This window comes from Cavia porcellus, unplaced genomic scaffold, assembly GCF_034190915.1.
Source record: "Cavia porcellus strain 051 isolate PalLab524CR breed Dunkin Hartley unplaced genomic scaffold, mCavPor4.1 scaffold_23, whole genome shotgun sequence".
Classification (NCBI taxonomy): domain Eukaryota; kingdom Metazoa; phylum Chordata; class Mammalia; order Rodentia; family Caviidae; genus Cavia; species Cavia porcellus.
Genome location: NW_026947506.1, coordinates 18775346 through 18797104, shown reverse-complemented (window position 1 = coordinate 18797104; position 21759 = coordinate 18775346). Strand labels below are relative to the sequence as shown.

Genomic DNA, 21759 nt, shown 5'->3' with positions numbered 1-21759 from the left:
GGGGCTCCCTTTGCCCCACAGTCTCACCAGCATGTTATTATTTGATTTCTTGATGATGACCATTCTTTCTTGGGTAAGATGGAATCTCAGCATTGTTTTCATTTGTATTTCTCTAATGGTCAACAACACAGAACATTTCTTCATGGATTTATTGGCCATTTGTACTTCTTCTGAGATGTGTCTATTCATTTTGCTTACCCATTTTTTTGTTTGGGTCATCTAATTTTTTGAGTTCTTGTTATATTCTAGATATTAGCCCCCTATTTGAGGAATAACTGGCAAAAATTATTTTCCCATTATGCTGGCTATCTCTTCAGTCTTCTGATTGTTTCTTTTGCTGTGCAAAAGCTTTTAAATCTGATATGATTCCTTGTGTTAATCTTGCTGCTATTTTTTGTGCTAATTGGGTTCTGTTCAGAACGTGCTTGCCTATGGCTTCATCCTTATGTGGAATCTGTGCATCCTTATGTCTCCTGGCAGACTGATCTATTTTAACACTTAGGTCTTTGATCCATTTTGATTTCAGTTTAGTACAGTGGGACTTGGTTTGTTGAATGGCTCCAAGTTCAATCTTTCCATTATGCAAACTGAAAAGTTTGCAAAAGAATCTGCTTGGTGTTTATAACTTTTCAGTCGAACTGAAAACTCCAACTTGAAAAAAAATCTGTGCAGGAGGAGAGTGAGTTATGCATGACATCTTATCAGGGACACAAAGGTGAGATGCTTCAGTCTCAGGGCCACCCTCATCCACACTACAGAGTGCTCGTGAAACTAAAGAAAAAAATCTCTTACTAGAAAAGACACACTGCCCTTAAGTGCCCTTAAAATATTCCCCTCCTTTTTGAGCATAATAATTCCATTATTTGTGTCACTTTCTGAAGCACTTGTGGGAGTCGTCTTTGATACAAAATACAGCAAAGACTGCTGCTGCTGAGGGAAAGGCAGGCTGGTAACAGCATTGTGGTGCACCCCCACCCATCTTAGACACTGGATCTGGTACAGCATGGCTTCTGGCTTGTCCCCACATCCAAAAGGACCACAACAAGGCAATATTTTGAATTGATTCAGGGCATGCAGTTAGCCAGGACCCTGAACCTAAAGCCATCACAAAAGAGGACTCCAGAGCTGCTTCAGAAAGTGGCAAAATGGTGGGGACGAGTATACTAAAATCACAGGGAGGATTTTGAGGGGGACTCATGGAAATAGGTCTTTTATTGAAATTTAAAAAACAAACCCTGAACACTCACCATCTATTATGATCACATCTTATACATTGTAACTTTTTAAGGTATATTTCCTTTTATTTAGTTTAAAAGACATTAAACCAGTTTTTATAATACAGTAAATCATTTAGTTAAATATGTGGAATAAATTAGAGCCATTGTTCAGATTAAGGTGGTTTTATTAGATGTTCTTCTCAATGGCTGGGTTGACTGAGTGACCAGTGCTTAGATCTCCACAGACGTGTACCCTATGCCTCTGTAGCAGCAGAGAACTGTTTTCCATCCCAAGGACTTGAAACTCTGGCCAGGGCCTGGGAATATATATATATGACAAACATCTCATGGGCATACATATCCTTCCTTGAAAAAGGCTACTGAGCTGTGGCCTTAGAAAAATTTCTGGGAGGCAGAGGATCCCTCAGTATGGCTGTAGAGTGAATGATTTCCTTGGTGGCACCATATGTAGGTGGTCAGGAAAACTAAGATGGGTCAAACTAGGAAGGGTGACACTTATTAAAATAGAAGTGATAAGCTGGGTGTGGTGATACATGCCTGTAATCCCAGCACTCTGGGAGGTTGAGACAGAAGGATTAGAAGTTCAATCCAGCACAGCCAATATAATGACTTACTCAGATCTTGTCTTGAAATTTAAAAAATATAAATGAGCTTTAGTGGAGCTCAGTACAAGAGCCTTGGGTTCAATCACTATATTACAAAAACAAAAATCAAAACCACAGAGGAAAGGTGGTCTGGAAGTCTTCAGATAAGCACAGGACATGCCAACAGGTGTCAGCATACTCAGTGTTATGGATGATACAGTGTGTCATCTGGAGTTAGAAATTTAACTAAGCGTGGCTGGGGATTTAGCTCAGTGGCATAAGCACCTGCCTTGCAAGTAGGCAGTTGTGAGTTTGATTCCCAGTACCGATAAAAATGAAAAAGACAAAAAAAAAAGTTAAAAAAAAAAAAGAAATTTAACTAAGCGACTCAGCAGGGAGCCAGGGTTCTCACTTTGTAAATATCCTGAGCCCATGCAACAGGAGGGCAAGGAGATTTTGAGTGCTACACCTACAATACAAGGGAGGCAAAGGGGCTTTCTCTTCTCTTTTGCTCTGGTTGCTTTTGCCAGCCGCTGTCTTGAAGTGTTGTCTCGGTGCCAGCCCACACTGCCCAGGAGCCAGTGGATTAAGGACTGAAACTTGCACAATGAGGTAAATAAACCTTTTCTTTCTTCAGTTTGGGTGTTGCATATTTTGCTTCAGCAATGAGAGGAAAGTAACCAAGACACTCAGTGAGGTGCTCCCATGTAGGAGGAGGCCAGTGCTGGGTAGAAATGACCAGGTTCACAAGTCACGCTCAGTCCCTGGCTGGCTCGCTGGCCAGCGACTGTCTGGAAGAGTTGACCTGATTGGCCACCATGGTGACCTATAGAGGTTGTGCCTCAGGAGCACATTCCTGTTCACAGAAGGTTCCAGAGCTGGGGCACTATTGTGGCCACCACTCCATGCAAGTTGAAGAGGTACTTCGGTACCTGCAATCGATCCATGTCCTTCAGTGAGGATGCCCTGTTTATGGGCTCTGGCTTTTCCAATAGCTGCAGTGCCACATCGGTCAAAAAGTTAGTTCCTAGATCCTTGGGTGTGGTTTGATCCAGTACAGTCAGTGAAGGTGCTGTTCAGCTTCACCTGAGTATTCTCACCATCAGTATGTGAGTTGCAGATAGAGGGTAGAATATCAGTGGAAAGCTGTTATGTATATGTGGGCAAGGGATACAAGTGGATGGCAATCTCAGTGAGCAAAGTAAGGAAGAAAATAGCCATGAAAACTCTTCTAACATAATTCAAAATGTAATGTAAATGATCTTATTTGGCCTTTTGCATTATTGCTATACCTCACACTTCCTTGTGCCAACATCCAATTTGAAGTTGACAGAGGTTTTTAAAATTTCAATAATAGGTGGTATTAAACAGATCGCATGGGAAACACTTCATAATGCACACATGTGACACTTTGAGTCTCATGATAATGTGAGCAGATATTAGGGTTGGTTTAGAGGTAAAGGAACATTCTGAAAGCTAAGTGATTGCAGAGGAGGTGCATGGACTGCTGTCCCACTCAGTCTTCCTATGGACCCTGCTTTCTGCATGGTCAGCCTCTCTCTCACTTCTCCGGCTCAGGGTAAGGAGCCTGACGTGAAGGTATTTTGCTAAGCTAGCATATGCTGCCTTTCAGTTCTGGGTATCTCGATGATCCTCTGCTGCTTCACCTGCTGTTCTCCGTTCCTGGAATGACACACTACATGTCCTAAGTCACCTCCCACCTCCCCCTGAGGGTGCAGATCAGCAGCTTTGATGTCCCAGTCTGCTCAAGTCCTTCTGCTGTGTTCCAGTGTCAAGCACAGTGCTTGTCAACCACCAGCTTCTGAGTTCCTGAAAAGACTTGAAACCAGGATGTTGAACGATAAAGACAGAGGCTTGCATACCGTGCCCCTACAGCTGGAGGAAAATGAGTGTTGACCAGAACAAAGAGATACACACACATTAATAATTAATTCAATTCAATTTCAAAGAAAAGTAGTGTTTCCTATTATATATAACTGAAACAAACTATTTTTTTTACAAACAAAATTTCATTTTCAATCATGTGCTAAATGTATTTTGTATTTTTAAATTTTAAATACAGGAAGAAATGAAAAATAGTGATTTCATATATTGAAGCAGGATGACTAATTTGGAATTCTATGGATGTACAGTGAAAACTTGATTAAAAAATTAAAACACATTAAATTACTACATAAATTACTACATAAATTACATTAAATTCCCACTTATGATGGGACATGGGTGTTTGACATCCAAAGGCCATCAGATATATTTGTGGGTTGGATCACAAAAACACAATTCTCAGCATAGGGAGGGAGCCTTTGGATATTTGACTTTTTTTCCATTTTCTTTTCTTTTTGTGGTACGGAGGATTGAACCCAGGGCCTTCACACTGAACTGTATCTCTTCCTTTTTAAAATTTACTTATTATTTTTTTTTTTTTCAAGACAGAGTCTCACTGAGATGCCTAAACTGGGCTTGAAATTGTGAACTCTTGCCTCAACCTCCGTGAGTGCTGGGTTACTTGTGTGTAATGCTGGGCCTGCTTCGTCTATTGTTTCTATGTAAGTCACTCATTCTTTTGCATAGGCTGTGGGCTCCCCGGAGAAAAGGAATCAGTCTCGTACATCTGCCTCTTTCTGATTCTCTATTAATGCTCCTCAAACCATGCTGTAAAGCAAAGGCCATCTTCTGATGTTCCTGGATCCTTGGGAGCTGAACTCAAAGACTGTGTGCACTAGGTTACCAGGCTCTGAGATTCTCACTCACTTGTAAAACAAGAAGTCAACCTGCCACAGCTGTGTGGATGTTGGTGGAAAACAGGAGACGGTGGGTCAGAGACTTTATTTTGTATAGGAATAGCAGGAGCCTGAGTTCCAGTACTTTCTTGTGTCCATTTTTGGGGCCTAGTTCCTCAGGGTGATGCAGAGAGAGCCAGGTGATACCTCCTATGTAGTGGGTGGCACTGTAAGAGGGAAACCTAGGACACTGGGAACCCTAATCTTCTATACAGGGAAGTCAGCGGGCCATGCCTGCCTTAAGCCCAAGAAGACAGTATCTTTATTAAAGAGGACACTATCTCTGTCTTCCAAGGCTGAAAGCAAACTTGCCCTTTGCTTCGGAGGGTGGCGCAGTTACTTTCTTCAGGCTGTGTGCTCTGTCAGCATCTTCCAAGTGATAATCTAGAACAAAGGCACTGGTGCTTTGCCCAGCAGATACACAGAAATGTGAGCCATGCATGTGGAATGGCCACGGCTGGGGACCCTTGGTGGCTGGGGCTGGAGTTATCTGGAGGCTTCTCCCTTCCCATATCTGGTGGTTGGGTGGGATGGAAGCCCCTGCTCAGCTGGAACTGTCACCTGGAACCACACTCTTGGGCTTGCAATTGTCAGACCTGCTGGCAACATGAAAGCCACCAAGGGCAGCCCATACCCATCAGGAAAGGTGGCACATTTGCCTCTAGCTATGGGCGCCTGGCCATGCCTCAGTGGAGCAGAGCACACAGGGCAAATTATTGTGGTCGTCCTTGGAAAGCCTGTCCACAAATGCAGTAGGAACATGGTCTGTGCTCATTGTAGAAATAAGTACACTCTGGTCCACAGAAGAAATTTCCTTACGTGGGCTGCTGTGCGTGCAACAGAGTATACCGGGGAGACCATGTCCACCCGAAACTACTGGCTGTGGCCTTGGGACAGTCATGTGCCTCACTGAGCCTTTAAATCCTTGACACCCAGGAAAGCACCAGAAACATGCAGGCCCCTGTTCCTCCTGCTTCACTCGCAGTGTCACCTGAGCAGGGTCCAGTGAGTCTTGCTTGGGGCTGGGTGAGTGGGTCAAGGACTCTGAGGTCTGCTGGGGTACACGCATGTGTCCCGGAAGTAAAAGCCTACATTACAGACTGTCTGTCTGCATAGAGGCTCCTCGGGCCCTGAGTGAGAGGCACCCGGGTCACCCAAGCCTTTTACTTCATCTAACTGAGTTACAGGGAGGAGCAAGGGGAGCATCTGGCTCTTTGAGCTCCAAGGGCTGGAACAACAACGGGACTAAGTGGACCATGGCATCGCTTCTGGGCTTCTCCCAGCCCAGGGCCCACCCTACCTAGAGAAGGAGAATGAAAGTGTATGTACAGGACAGAACAGAGGCTAAGACCTGAGAGGAGGAGCGAGGAGCAAAAAGACAGCTGCTGGCCATCAGCACTATACGGGGACTGTGCTCAGCTCACTCAACAGCTAGCAGGGCTCTGGTGAGAAACTCCCCATACCCTGGCTGTGAGAATATAAAGGGCACACAAGTCTTTGACAAGATGGCTAATCCTGCAGCTGCCAGAATGTAGCCATTTTTTTTGTCTATTAATAGAACTCTCTATCAATTAAAAATTAAAAAGGTAGGGTCTATCAATTATGACTAAAATGTTAAAATGGGCTAATCTGACATTGATACAACTAATTTATGAAGCATAACTCAGCATGTCTCAAAGGAGAAAATGCCTTGGTTGAAACTTAACCCATTTATTTATTCCAAGGCAGAGTATCTATTTTTAGACAAAAGTTGGTTTTGTTTCTGTTGACATTTTCCCTTGTTTAATAGAAAGCAATTCAAGAAATTCACATGGTGACTGGTAGTGACATTATTGGTAAGTTGGAGAAAGTACACAGAACATTCTTTGCTTGGGAGTGACATTAAAGCAACTGGTGAGTAAGTCTCCCCCATCTAATAACTAGGATCTCTTCATAGGCAAATAGTACTGGGCAGGAACTCTCTAGAGACAGTCAAAGGCTTTTGTTTTATACATGGTGTATCCTGAAGGATAGAGGGCCTCCATCTCCTCACTGGATTGCTCTGAGATCCAGAGACATGGATATTTTTCATCTGTTGTGCAATGTTTTCTCCAAACTCCTCATGCTAAATACCACTAACAGGCCACCTGGATACTCTTTCATCCCAACACATGACATAAGTGGTCACATCTACCACACAGATCTATATAATGAGGAGGCTGCCCTAGTGACATACCCGTATTTCTTGGTGACAGCCAGTTTTGCAAACAATATCAGACCATGACCCAGTGAAGCCTAGCAGCCCACCCCTTGGCTTTGCAGGCACCATAAGAGCCTGTCCCAGTCTCCTGTCATCTCTGTCAGGCATACAGTCCTGTCTTTGCAAACATGAAATGTCCTCAAATACATGTGCTCTTCTCTAAAGAAACACATTTCCCACTCATTGACAAACACTGACTCCAAGCTAAAATGAATGCAGCAGCTGAGGGTCTTTAGGAAACTTCCTTAAGAATGAGAAAGGTGTGTGATGGCACAGCCATTCCCGAGGTCTGCACACTGCCTGTTAAATGCCCCTGGAGTGTCTATACAGCATATCCAATGGCTTACAGATTAGGATCCCAGAAACAACACCTGTCTTATAGCAAAAAATATACATATAATACTGCACTGTAGTCCATATAAATGATGAAATGTTCGAATACACCTATTCCGCTATGTATTTACACATACGTACTCTGTGTGCAGAGTCAGGCACACATGCACAGCAGTCTTTCCCTGGCTCTTCTATTTCAGTGTTAGGGACACCAGGTTGCAGTCTCAATGGCTGGCACAGAGGTCACCGTTGAGGACAAAGGACTGGCTTGATGCATCGTCCTCTGTGCAGGACCAAGTCTGTTGGACAGTGGCAGCCTGCCACACACGGCTTGTTGCAAGGACCGATCTCATTCCAGGTGTCACAGGTCTTCACACACCCCGGGCCACAGGTGTCATACACAGCACCATGCTTGCACTGGGTGGCTGCAGAGAGGAGACAGAGCGGGATCTGAGGAGTGGCTCCTCGGTTCAGCCTCAGCCTGGGGCCATGTCTGCAGGTGGGGACCCCACACGGACCTTTCCACAGTACTCAGGTCTATCCCACACTCAGATCTGCATTTTAACAAGGGAATAACCAACAACTACATACCTCAAATGTTTAGGGAGTCACCTGCATCTATAAAAGTAAATCCTAAGATCTAGCTCCAAAATAACATATATAATAACATCTTAAAATTAACATATAATCATAATGAAAGCTTTTCACTCCCAGGTAAGGCAAACTATAAATTCATACGGCAACAGGAAAATGTATAAGGGTATTCAGTTATTGAAAACAGCATTAAAATTAATCTTAAATAATCTGTCTAGCTATTAAGTTGTGGTGAATAGACATATTCTATGCAAGTTTATAAATATTCAAATGTATGGCACACAGGAAAAACCTACCAAGGATATTGGAAATTTGTGGCATATTTTAGTCAAAAGCAAGCATATGATGAATGAGTCAATTTGAGGCAAATTAGAGCAAGAGTGGGATAGAGACACAAAGAGAAATCAGATATGTGTCCACAGCAAGGGCAGCGGCCAGGCTGGGCTGATCAGGGCATATGAAAATGGTGCAGATGAGCCGGGCCAATGTGCCATCGCTGTGACATGATCTGGGAAACAGAGACTCTGCAACTTTAAGAACAAACTCATCATAACACACTGATGAAAGCATCCTGAAAATTTTATGACACTCAGATTTCTCCACCTGAGTCAATTCGTTCTCATTATCAGGATTGTTGTGACATGTGGAAATTTGGATCAGTAATCTTCCAAAACCACCAGTAACAATTCACCTTTACTTGTTGCTGCAAACAAAAGTAGTGACAATGGGGGATCCATGGTCAGTAGTTTAAACATTGCTACTATTGTTCATGGGTTTGTAGAATATACCTGGTGAAGAATCTCAGAAATGTAGAACTAATAAATAGAACTGGTTCCAAGCCAATGGGTTTTTCTTTGAGTCAAATTATGTGCTGAAAGCTGCTGTACAATGTGGATATCTGACCATAATTAGCAAACAAGTTCATAAGAACCACAAAACAAATTCTATGGAGGCTCCTTGAATGCCCATCACACTAGTTAAAGCCAAAAGAACAGAGTTATCCCATCCAAAGAGAGTGCAATTATCCCTCACACATTCTTTCTTATTGTCGGAGAATTGAGCTGTGTGAAACAGCATTTTGAAAAACATTTAAATGCAACCAATTTTAAAATATTTGACAGTATAATTAACATTTTTCCTGATGGGTTCATATGAAATACTGACATATTTATTTATCACTACTATAAATTTTAACTAAACTATTAACTATCACCAACCACCTGTTCTGAGCAAAGCCACTGTGCACTGCTTTAAAGGGAGAGATAAATGGTTTGGTCTTCTGTCTGGTAGGTAGTTACACTTAATGATACGGAAATTGCAAATGAAACCATATTGACTTTTGGTCAGGCTCGCTCCCTCAGCTTCTAGAGGTGTGTTTTTTGGTTCCCATCCAAAACCTCACTCCCACATTTTCTATCCCTTTCCCATTTTTTTTCTCCTTTACACAGCTGTTACACAACATGGAGTTGTTTTACTCTCCTAAATGAGCAGAAGGCAAAATTCTTGCTGCCTGGCACACCATCCTCAGCCTCCAGAGGGCGCTGCCTGTAACAGCCAGTGGTAAACACTTGCTGAGTGAGCCAGTGAATCCTGAACAGAGAAATCATGCAGGGCAGCGCTGGGCATTTTCTATTTGTCTCTCTGCCCTCCTTTACCTTGTCTACCTTGACCTCTTTAGGTGACACCAAGGGTTCTTTCCGGACACTGAACCAATAGGAAGCAGGAGGGAAGGAGCGAGCATGGCCAACTTTGTAGTCTGGGTTTGCAAGGGAATAAATTTAATACAGGATACATACTTTATAGGGTTGTTTTATAATATTCACCCAAACAGTTAAGTGCAAAACAGTACAAGAGATCTGTCCTTGTGCTAGACACCCAAAGAATCCAGCTGGGGTTGTGGATTTCATAGAAGTCTAGCTGAAGGCCTATAGTTCACGACAATGTCTCATGCAAGTCCATACCAAGGATCTATACCGGGAAGGCCCAAAAGCCAGTGGTGGAAGCTAGAAAGTCTGCATCAGCAAGGTGAGGGATCTGTGCCTGAAGGCTGAAGAGTCCGTACTAGAGGTAGCAAATGACACTCAAGGTGAAGAACAGAGCTCTCCTGACGAGAAAAGCAGACGCGCTTGGTGAAAGTGAGGATCCAAGCACCTTTGATGACGAGAATAGCAGAGTTCATATCAGGAAAACCAGCTGTGGCAAACTTCTCCAGGAAAAGCATCAGCTTGCAATCTTCCCTTCCCATTCTACTTTTATGACATTTTGGCAACAATCCGTAATGGATCTTCCATGCCCAAAGTCACACCGACCCAGTTCATTTGGGCGTTCCAAGTTGACCATCAGTTAATCCCCCAGAGCCAGGTACTCCATCCTCACCCTACACTTCTGAGGCCACTGCTAGATGGCTCTCTCCATACACCACATGGGTTTCCAGTTTCCAGTTGCTAACTCCTCCTCACCTTCTAGGCCCAGGAGTGAAAACAGAACTGTTAGAAACTCAGCAAACATCAGCTGAGCATCTGCTGTGTGCTGGCTTTCCTCGTAAGCCCAAAGGGTTAAACAGGAGTCAGATATCATCCGCAACCTCCAGTTCTGAGTCTGGGCTTGTAATTGAGTAGGTAACGCTAAGCAGGCAGTTTCCAAGTGAAACCGAGAGGTGTTATAGGAAACAGAGAGACAGAACAGAGATAGAAGAGTGAGGAGAGGACTTTAATGGACCAGGAAGACATTCTGGAGGTTGGGAGAGGTGAGCAGAAACTTGCCACACAGACATGGAGGAGGAGCTTTCCAGGCAGAGAGCAGCAGCAGGCGTGACAGCTGAGTCCAGCTGGGTCCTGGGCTCGGTGAGTGGGCAGAGAGGACTGCGAGAAGGGAGAGTGGTGGGAAATAAAGGCAGGATCCAGGGGCCACAAGAGGCAGAAAGCGTTGGAAGAGCTTTGAGCTGAGAATAACATCATCACTTTGGCTTTGAACTGGCCCAACTTTTAGATGACTTTAAAAAAATTAATAATGACCTGAGCCCTCTTTAACCCTCTGTGAATCCAAATGTCTTCCAAACTTACAAAAAAGAGAATAAATTATTAAACACCAAGTGATTTAGTTTGTATTCTAAAAGGTTTCATTTGGTTAGTTCCTTAATAAAATAAGGAACTTCCAAAATGGTTAGTGTTAGCATGTATTTATTCTCTAAGGGACACTCAGACAGTTACAGTGTCACATAAAACCACTGTATGCTGATTTTGTTGATCTTTGTGCTTGGTAAGTGTGGATTTGTGCCTTCTGGAACTGAGCTATTTCTCTGTCCTCTACTTGGTGCTGGAGTTCACACACCCTGCTTTATCTCCTAACATTTACTCACTTACCAATTCAATTATTTAAATACAAGATGACCAAAATTTGTGTATTTTTCCATTAGTTGTTTAAAATTGATTAAATTTTATTGAAAAAAGGTAAAACAGAATTTCATGCCAAATGGTGGGGGAATAACAATAATTAATGCATTGCATATTGTCATCTTCAAAGTAGTTACTCAGTACAAGATTTGGGCATGAAAAATTCTCCAGTTGATACTAGCATGAACTTTCATTTTCAGTGACCTAAGGGATAATAATAGTAAAGCTAACTTGCATGTTTTTCCCTTTTTCCTTTTCTCCTTCCCCTCAAGTCAGTTTCTCTTTTTAAAAAATTTCTTCCCATTTCACAATGTCTGTTGCACATTTTAAACCTTATTTATTCTCTCAGTTTCTTATATAGGAAGACAATATGTTTTCACTGCTGAATCTGATTTATTTCACTTATGAGTATAGTCTCAAGTTGTATACACTTATCTATAAAAGTCTCTAGTTTATCCTTACTTGTGGCTAAATAGTACTTCACTGTATAAAAATACTACATCTTTTTCACCTATTCCTCAGTTGATGGGCATTTAGTTGGTTTTCAAGATTTAGCTATTACATATTGTGCTGGAATAAATATGGGCATATGTACATTGCTGTGGTATGATCTGTTATTAATTTTTCTGGAAGATACCCAGAAGAGGAACAGCTGAGTTGAATGAGACTAGAATCCTTATCTCTTCAGCAATCTCCATGGGGCCAGTCATGGTATACACACAATCTCCTCACTAACAGAGGAGAAGGGTTCCCTTTTCCTACAGTACTTCCAGCATTTGATGTTGGTTGATTTCTTAATGATAGCCATGTTTTCTGAAGTGCAATGGATTTCCCTATTGTTTTAATTTACAAATCTTGAATGACCAATCATGTTGCACATTTTTTATATATTTGCCACTTGTATTTCTTATCCTGAGACATGTGTATTCATCTCTGATACTTTTTTGGATTATGTCTTTAAATGGAGGGGTCTCAGTTTTTTCAATTTATATGTTCTACATACAATTCCTTTGTGATTACAATTTTTTCCCACTCTATGGGTTGTTCTTTTACTCTGCTAGTGAGTCCTGTTGATTATGAGAGCTTTTTAATGAGATGAGATTCCAGTTGTTGATTCTTTGAAGTACTTCCTGTGTACTTTGAGTTTTATTCATGAACTCTCTGCCTATACTTATGTCTTCAAGATTTCTACCTACTTTCTCTCCCAGTACATGTAGTATTTCTGTTTTAAGCTTTAGATCTTTGATCTATTTTGAGTTTAGTACATGGTGAGAAACACAGGTATAATTTTCGTCCTTGGCATGGAAAGACTCAGTTTTGTCAGCATCATTTATTAAAGAGGTTATCTTTCTTTCAGTGAACATGTTTGACCCCGTTGTGAAAGATAAGTTGACTAAGAGTGTTTGTAGTTGTGTCTGCAACTGCTAATCTGTTCCACTGATCTTCAGATCGGTTTTCTTTTTCTTTCTTTTTTTTTTTTTTTGCTAGTACCATGTTGATTGTAGAATAATTTCAAGTCAGACTGCAATGCTTCCTACATTGCCTTTGTTGCCCAGGATTATCTTTGCTATTCTAGGTTACTTCTGTTTGCGAATGAATTTAAGGAATACTTTTTTCTAGTTCTATGAGGTATGCTAATGCTATTTTGATCAGGATAGTGCTATATCTATAGAACAGTTTTGGGAGTCTGGCCATTTTCACGATTTAGTTCTTCCTATCTATGAGCAAAGGGTTTCTTTCCATTTTCTGATATCCTCCTAAATCTCCGTGTTCACAGTACTGTAATTTTCAATATACAGATCTTTTACTTCCTTTATTAGACTGAGTCCTACATATTTCATGTTGGGAGCCGCGGCCGAGCCCGGTCGCCTTACTTGGCGGACGTGAGGCCTGTAAGAAAGAGCAAAGCCTGAGCTAGATTACCCCTCCCATCGAGTGTGCTAAGATGGTGCTTATCTCCTGCTTCCTGCTTGGTAAACAACCCGCCCTGTAAGATAGTCTGCCTAGCAACAACTGATGTTAGCCAATCAGCCCGCATTGCGCGCTTTGAACTAATTGGCCACTGTAACCCTATAAAAGTGAGTGCCTCTCCCGCCAAGAGAGAAGAAGCACGGAAGGAGCCACGGAGAGCGGACCGGTAGAGGCTTCGGGACAGACTGTAGAGAAGAAGCACGGAAGGAGCCGCGGAGAGCGGACCGGTAGAGGCTTCGGAGCGAAGCACGGAAGGAGCCGCGGGGAGCGGACCGGTAGAGGCTTCGGCCGGGAAGAATCCCGGGGCAGACTGTGCGGAGAAGGAAAATAAAGAGAGCCTAGCCACTGCCAGATCTTGTCGTGTGTTCTTCCTGCCGGCCGGGAGCGACACCGACAATTTCATTTTCTTTGGATGTGTGTTGACTTTGTATCCAGCTATGCTACTGAATTTGGTTATTAAATCTAGAAGTCTTTTGGTGGAGTTTTTGGGGTCTTCTGTATTAAGTCATGCCATCTGCAAATAATGATAATTTAACTTTTTTCCTGTTCTTATTCCTTTTATTTCTCTCTTGTGTCTAATTACTCAGACTAATGTTTCCAGAACTATATTGAATAGGAGAGATGATAGTGGAATCCTTGTCTTGTTTCTGATTTTAGAGTGAAATTTTCCAGTTTTTGTCCATTTAGTATGATGTTAGTTGTTGGTTTGTGATAGATGGCTTTTATCAGGTTGAGGTAAAGGTCATCTATTCTAATTTTCTGTATGATTTTTTTGTCATGAATGAGTATTGGACTTTATCAAAATTTTTAATGCATCTATTGAGGTGATCATGTGATTTTTGCCTTTGGCTCTGTTGAAATGGTGTACTACATTTATTGATTTGTGTACTTTGAACCATGCCTGCATTCTTGGGATGAATCCCATTTAGTCACAGTGTATAATCTTGATGATTTGTTGCATTGTATTTGCAAGGATCGGGTTTTGCATCTATATTCATTAAGGTGATTGGTCCATAGTTTTCTTTTTTGATTGGTTTTTTTATTTGGTGTTTGTATCAGGAAATAACTTCTAGGAAAGAGTTAGAGACTATTGTGTCCCTTTCAATTTCAGTAAAGTGTTTGAGGAGTACTGACATTAAACCTCTAAATTTATTGTAGATTTCATCAGTGAATCCATCAGAACCTGGATTATTTGTTAATAAGTTTTTAATTCTTTTATCAATTCCATTAGTTGATACAGGGTTATCAGAATTTTTATATCTTCTTGATTTAGTTTTGGTAATTCACCCATTTCTAAGAATCTGTCCATTTCTTCTGTTTCTCATTCTATAAAAGTAAAGATTTTTGAAGTAGGTATTGATGATCTTTTGAATTTCCACAGGATCTGTAGTAAATTCATCCTTCTCATTCCGCATTGAACAAATATGAGTTTCTCCTTTTTTGATAAGATTGACTAGGGGATTATCAATTTCATTTATTCTTTCAAAGAATAACTTTTATTCATTAATATTTTGTATTATTTTCTTAGTCTCAGTTGCATTAATTTCTGCTCTGATCTTTATAATTTTTCCCTTCTATGAGTGATCAGTTTGACTTGCTCTTCTTTTTTTAGAAGCTTGAGATACAACATTAGGTTCTTTATTTGTGCTGGTTCAGTTTTCCTGATGTAAGAATTCACTTCTATAAATTTCCCTGTTGGAACTTCTTTCTCTGCATCCCACATGTTCTAGTATACTGCACCTGCATTTTGATTTTCTTCTTTAATCTCACTCTTCACCCATTGTTCAAAGTGTTATTTAATTTCCATATTTTATGGAGTTTTTATGGTTTCTTTTGCTGTCCATTTCAAATTTCATTGTACTATAATCAGACAATATGCATGGGATAATTTCAGTTCCTTTACATTTACTTAAGCTTGTTGCATGGGCTAGTATATGGTTTATTTTAGAGAACATTCCATGTGCAGCTGAGAAGAATATGTGTTCTGATGTTGTTGGGTGGAATATCTGTAAATGTCTAATAAACCCATTTGTTTACAGGTTGGGCTCAATTCTATTGTTTCTTTGCTGATTTTTTGTCTAGTTCATCTATCTCTTTGTCACAATTGAGTATTAAAGTCCTCCATTAAAATTGTGTTGTTTATTTGATTTTTCATACCTATAAATAATTGTCTTATATGTTGGGGATGCTGCCATATTTTGTGCACATATATTTATGTTCGTTATTTCTTCCTCTTGTTACATCTTGAAGTCTTTTCTTAATTATGAAGTGACCTTCTTTATCTTTTTTGATCATTCTTGGTTTAAAGTTCACACTGACTGCAAACAAAATAGCTACTCCTGATTTTTTCTGGGTTTTTGTTTCATGGTGTTATGGTTTTGGCTAGGTGGCCCCCCAAGCCTCATACAATCATAGACATGGCTGAATTTAGTGTTTGCAACTGGTTCTTTGTCTAGCCCTGGGACTGATGATGTAAGTGTTGCATCTGCCCAGAGGTGGAACCAGCACACAGTGTAAGGATGGGAAGAAGGTGCATTTTCTCTCTTTGGTGCTTTTCATTCTTGCTGTTTTCAGTGGCCATGAACAGCTGTTCTGCCATGTCATCCTGCCTTGGAGCCAGCTGAGTATGGATTGAAACTTCAAAACTGTAAGAAATAAACTTTCCCTTGCTTCACTTTGGGCATCAGGTATTTTGTCTGAGCAACAAGAAAAAAATAATCAAGACACAAGGAGTATTGTTTTACATTCTTTGACTTGCAGTCTGTGGATTTCTTTTTAAATAAAATGTGGGTTTTGTATGTTGCATAATGTTGAATCTTGTTTCTTAATCCACTCTGCCAGTCTGTTTCTTTTGATTGGTGAATTGAGGTCATATACATTGATGGTTATAACTTATATTGGCTTATGTTTGTCACGAAATCTTCCTTCTGTTGGTTCCGTTTTTTGCTCTGTTCAACTGCTTGTCCTGTTTGGTGGTTTCTTTCTGTTGTGTTTCTGGGAATTGTCATTATTATCTCTGTCTAGAATATCTTTTAGTATTCTTTGTATGGTTGGTTCGGTGGTCATGAATTTCTTCAGTTGTTCTTTGTCATGGAAGTATCTCATTTCTCTATTAATTTTGAAAGATAACTTTTTAGGGTACATCAATCTGGGTTGAAAGTTGTTTTCTTTCAGGACTTGAAATACTTCAGTCCAAGCTTCTTTTGACTGGAGGGCTTGTGTTGAGAAGTTGGCCATTATTCTAACGTGTTTTCCTCTATAGGTGATCTGTTTCTTTTCTCTAACAGTTTTTAATATTCTGTTCTTGTGCTGAATTTCTGAGATTTTGATTGTTGTATGTCTGGGTGTAGATTTATTTTGCTCATGGCTAAATGGAGCAAATGCCTCTATATGCCTCACTATATGATAGTGACTTATCTGAATGTCAGATTCCATTCCCATGTTTGGGAAATTTTCTGCTATTACTTCTGCAAATAGTCATTTTATATTATGCATGCTGACTCCTGCATTTTCAATGACACATATCAGTGTTATATTATTGTTCTTTGCATTGTCTTGTATACTGTTGAACTTTTATTCCCTGACCCCTTAGTACTTTTAAGAGATCTTTTCTTTAAAGATCTCTAGCTGAGATCTCATCTTGAAGGTCTGAAAGTCTATCTCAAGTTTTGTTCAAAAGTTTTGCCATGGAATTTTTAACTTCCTGGATGTCTATTTGCATTCCACTTGTTTCCTGTATTGTTCATATTGTTCCATCATTTTCCTATGGTCTTCCATTTTTGTATCTATATCTGCTCTAGATTTTCTGAGCAATTCTTTCATTATGGTTATCAATTTTTTTACCTGAGATGATTTCTCATCTGATTTCCTCTATAGCCTATGGGTTTATTTACCTTGCTTGCTATCATTTCAGAAATTTCAGGTGCACATCTTTCACTTTCCTCTGAGTTGTTTTCTCCTGGACTTGTCCTGGGTGGCCTAGAGGTCCAAGTTTGCTTTTCACTTCTGTGTCTTGTGATTCTCTATTTCAAAATTATTAAATTTTGTTTTCTGTGTTGATTCTTGTAAGTTTTTGTAATTGGTAGTTAAATTACTTGTATAAGATCTTCTTTAGGAAAAGTCTGTTCTTCATTGATGCCTCTTGTGTGTAGGGGGTTCTTGGTTTATGTCTTTCCCAAAATTGTACCTTCTCAGTTAATTAAGTGTGAAATGTTTGTATCTGTTTTTCTCAGTCTCCAGTCATTTGGTATAGGACTGTGGTGGGGTTATTACCTCGGAGCTTCCCCATGTTATTGTAGAAGGACTGATACAATAGATATGACATCCTAGATATAGAATATATTTTGCAATAATAATAGAATCAAGCACAATTTAGGAACTGACAAATTGTGTTAACTATTGATTTTGTATCTCAACCCATAGTAGCAAAATCTACAGTTATATAACAGAACCAATTATAAATTAGGAGCTTATATGCAAAATGTTTCCTCTTGGTAGAGTGACTTGACCTTGTCATGGGGAAATTTAAAAAGCATAGTGAATAAGACAAAGATAACTGAAAAGGATGTAGAATCAAGCTGGAGGACAGAGGATGATCATGCAAGCTTTGGGAAACTAGAGAAGAGGGTAGAAGAGTAAGAATGAGGGAGTAAGCAAGGTATCATCTGAATATGATATCTAGTTTGGGGGAATGGGATCAGTTTTCTGTTTCTGGAATTCTCTGCAGCCAGTTAGGAAAAAGAAAGGAAAGGAAAGATAATCTAAAAGAAAAGAAGAAAGGAAAAGGAAAAGGAAGATAAAATTAGGAATAAAATTTTATAAAAGAAATAAAACTTCCCACCTGCTTCTATTCCATGTGTCTTTGTCTCTAAGCACAATCCTGGTTCACCTTAGTTACCACCTGTTGTCTTATATTGTTACTGTTGCTTTGGAATTTTGCTAGTTCCACCTGTCCATCATGCATACCCTAGCTGGGATCCTACTGTGTGGTTAGAGTTCCCTTGGTCATCTGGCCCTGAGATGTAGGGATCATCTGGATTTCTCCTGCCCAGCCAGAAATTAGTTCCATGATCTTTCATTAAATTTTAAGATAATATAATAGGAAATATAACAAGAATTGACTGTTTGAAATGCTGCCTTCCTGAATGATGCTCAGGATAGTCAGTATTTAAACAAATGCACTGTCCTAGTAATGCTCAGGGTAAATGATCATGTGGTTAGAGAAAGCATTCTGGCAACAAGGAAAGGCTCAGTGCATACACCAAGGGCAGAGTTGCTGCAGAAAAGGAGAAGGAGTCCCTGGGAACTGCGGAGCTAAACAAGAAGAGAGAAATGTGCCCAGGGAACCCAGCTGACCAGCATCTATGGTGCCATAGGAAGACATACAAACCACTTCCCAGAACCTACTCCAGTTATAAAGTACATTTCTGAATGTGCAGTGCCAATCAGTATCAGTGGTAGGCAGTGGCAGTAATTTTGCTTAGAATGGTGAGTAAGACACAGGAGAGACAATCTTAACAATTTACAATCCAAAGGCACCAAATCACTCCTGCTAGTGATAAGGAAAAAAGGAGCAGAAACTAAAGTCACAGTTGGATGGAGCAGATATTGCTTATATAAATTCATAAATAAATATGTATCCATACTTTTCCTACAGTGATTTTGCATTTCTGTGTCCTGAGAATAATTAAAAAGAGAAGCTAGGTGCAAACTGACTTGGGTTCAATTCCCAGCTTCCTTGCTATCTAGAGCTCTTTGGCTTTTAGTAAAGTCCTTAACTATTTAGATCTCCAGTGTCCTTATCAATAAGATGTAATTAATATAATGTAGTTATGGGCATAAAGTACAATCAATAGAATACATGATACTAGTGTAGCCCTTGGGGAAAGAAGGCACTTATGAAATAATAAATGCCAATAAATATGGTTATTATGAAACATTTATATGCCTTTACTGGAGCTCTTAGCGTATTACTTTTTATTTAGTAATTTCCAGTGATATCATTAGGTGGGCACTGCCATGTCCAGAGTGCTGCTGGAGTTAAAATTCAGGCAAGTTTTAAAAATACCATTCTTTCACTTGGGCTTTCTCGCTTGGGGGCTTCATATTTGTCCAGTGTCCAGGCTTTTACTTTGAACATTTTTGTTCTTTGCTTTACATGCTTTCAGTGCTTTTTTCAGTCAGAGCACCTGAGAGCTAAAAACAAGGAAACTGTCTTCTTATCACCCTCAGATTTCTAGGTGGACCTGAAATAAGCTGACTGTGTAGCCCTGCAGATGCATTTCTTCATGTTCCCGCTGTCAGGCTGTGGGCGGCCATGGTGTGCACGCGTGTGTGTAAAGCACTGCCCTCCAGCTGCACTATGATAGACCGATACTTCACCCTGATGGCTTCACAATTCTGAGAGGTAAATGGGACTTTTCAGGAGCTGTACTACTTTTTTACTAGGAAAGCAATTTTGGCTCCAGGGATCCCACTCCTGAAATGAGGCTGACGATATGAAACGTGCAGCCCTGGGATGCAGTGTGTGTACTGAAATGGAGCTTAGTATAGCTCTGGGCCAGGGGCAGAGGGTCCATAGATCCCATTTCCAACCACAGCATCACTGCAGTTAATGACACAAGTAGGATTCTGCTGAGCTCTGCATCACACCATGATGGCTGGGGGAGATCTGGGCTCTATCTCTTTGACTCATTTCCTGGTAGATTCAAGGGAAGCAGAACTCTAAAGAAAGGGAGCTCAGAGTACTCAGAGGGGCTCGAAGAACGTGGTCCCTCACTCACATCACCCTCACATTCTACCTGCACTTAGGTCCCCCTTTCCCTGCCCCTCCGTGGCCACAGCCACACCTTGGTGTGGGTTATGGTTGTCACACAGGTGCTTCTTTGAGGCAGGAGTCCTGCAGAGCCCAGTCAGGCTCTGGCTGTGAAGAGCGCATTCTGAGGGAAAATTGGACTTGGCCTGCAAAATGACAGCAAAACTGAAAGGGAGGTCAGAGGGAGGTCAGGAAGGAGACAAGAGGCTGCACCTGGGGGCAGCTGAGGAAGTTTAGAACACTTTACCCAGGCCCCCAAAGCCACCAGGGAAATACAGACCTGCTCAGTGCTTTCTACTCTGGCTGTAGGTTAGAGTCACCTGGGAATTTTTTAAAGATGTACAGGACCCTAGAAGCAGGGTGTACATGGTGCTTTGTAAGCTCCTCTAGTGATTTCAGCTCCAACTAGGCTGAAACTCACTGGTCTAAGGGAACAGACATCTGTGCACTCTGTGCACTGTACATACAGCTTCGGGGCTGCTCTCCCAACTCTCCCTTCATCTCCTGGTCACTCCTGTGCTCCACCAATGCAGCCTAAACTATCTTGTTCTCCAAGGCTACTGTAGAAGCTACAAACCAGTCTCTTCTTCTAGGCAAAGAGAAAAGGTGGCTGAGCCCTGCACTGGTGACAAACGTTAAGTCATCTCTTTACACCTTTAAATGACAGTGCCAGCTGCCTCTGACAGCATCTTATATGAGCTGGACACCCTTGAGATGACCCATGTAAACATTGCTAATGCTCCTGAGAGTAAATAGTATGGAAATTCCAAACATGTCTAGACCTCTCCCCTTCTCTCTTCATGCACGGCCACCATCTTAATCCAGGACACCATTCAACTTTTACCAGGGCTCCTGCAGCATCTTGCTTGGCCACCTGCTCTCAATCTTTTTTCCTGCAATCTATTGACCAGACTAGGGGTCCCCAACCATTGGGCAACCACTCACTACTGATCAGTTCCCTGTTAGGATCCGAGCAGCACAGCAGGAGGTGAGACACAGGTGAAGTTTCCCCTGTGTTTACAGCTGTCCCCCATGATCACATCCCATCACACCCTATCAGCAGCAGCACCAGATTCAAGCCTGCCATGAACTGTGCATGCGAGGGATTTGGCTCCTTCAGTCATCTCTCAAGGATTATCTTCCATGAAACTGGTCACTGGTGGCAAAAAGGTTGGGGACCCTGCTGCTCTACAACATAGTTAGTTTCATCCCTGGAAAACTTGGAGGCCTTCTAGATAACCATTGGGGGCTCCCACTTCCCTTGGAATAAATGCTAGACTCTTGGCAAAGACTCATAAGGCCCTGTGTGGCCAGCTCTGCCTGCCTGGCCTCATCTTGAGCCTCTCTGTGCCTTGCCCTCCAGGCCAAGCCGCATGAGGCCCCTTCCAATCCTAAGCTCTGTAGCTTTTCTGCTCTGACTGTCCGATGAGCTTCTCTACACAGCCTGCTTGCCTTCCTCCCTGTGCTCCTTGGGGCAGTGCTAAATGCCATCATGCCACCTCTGCAGGTTTCCCTCTTCTCCCAGTCTCTGGGGCTACCATCTCCTCTTCATTTGTTTACTAAGGCTCTGCCTTGTGTATTTCCATCTTCATTCTTACCATAGTTTGAAAGCATTCATCATTGAGTTATTGATTGTGTCTGGTTCTCCCACAAGCAACCAGCACACCAAGGACAGAGGCCCCATCACTCAGCACCACCATAGTACCCAGTGTCCAGCACAATGCCCGTCCTCAGCCACTTAGTGAGAAACATTTCTCGGATGCACAAAGACATCTGTTTTACAGATCAGAAAT

At 41.4% G+C, this 21759-nt stretch overlaps 1 protein-coding gene across 5 annotated transcripts in view; it reads right to left on the bottom strand.

The window, feature by feature from the left end:
* Positions 1–1194: 1194 nt before the first annotated feature.
* Positions 1195–21759, bottom strand: part of LOC134472453 (BMP-binding endothelial regulator protein-like) — a 262792-nt gene continuing 242227 nt past the window's right edge. For all 5 annotated transcript variants that reach the window (XM_063233856.1, XM_063233857.1, XM_063233854.1 and 2 more), the window contains one exon: positions 1195–7620. In XM_063233856.1, the coding sequence (XP_063089926.1) occupies positions 7439–7620 (182 nt within the window). In that variant the 3' untranslated portion in view covers positions 1195–7438. The remainder of the gene's footprint in view (positions 7621–21759) is intronic.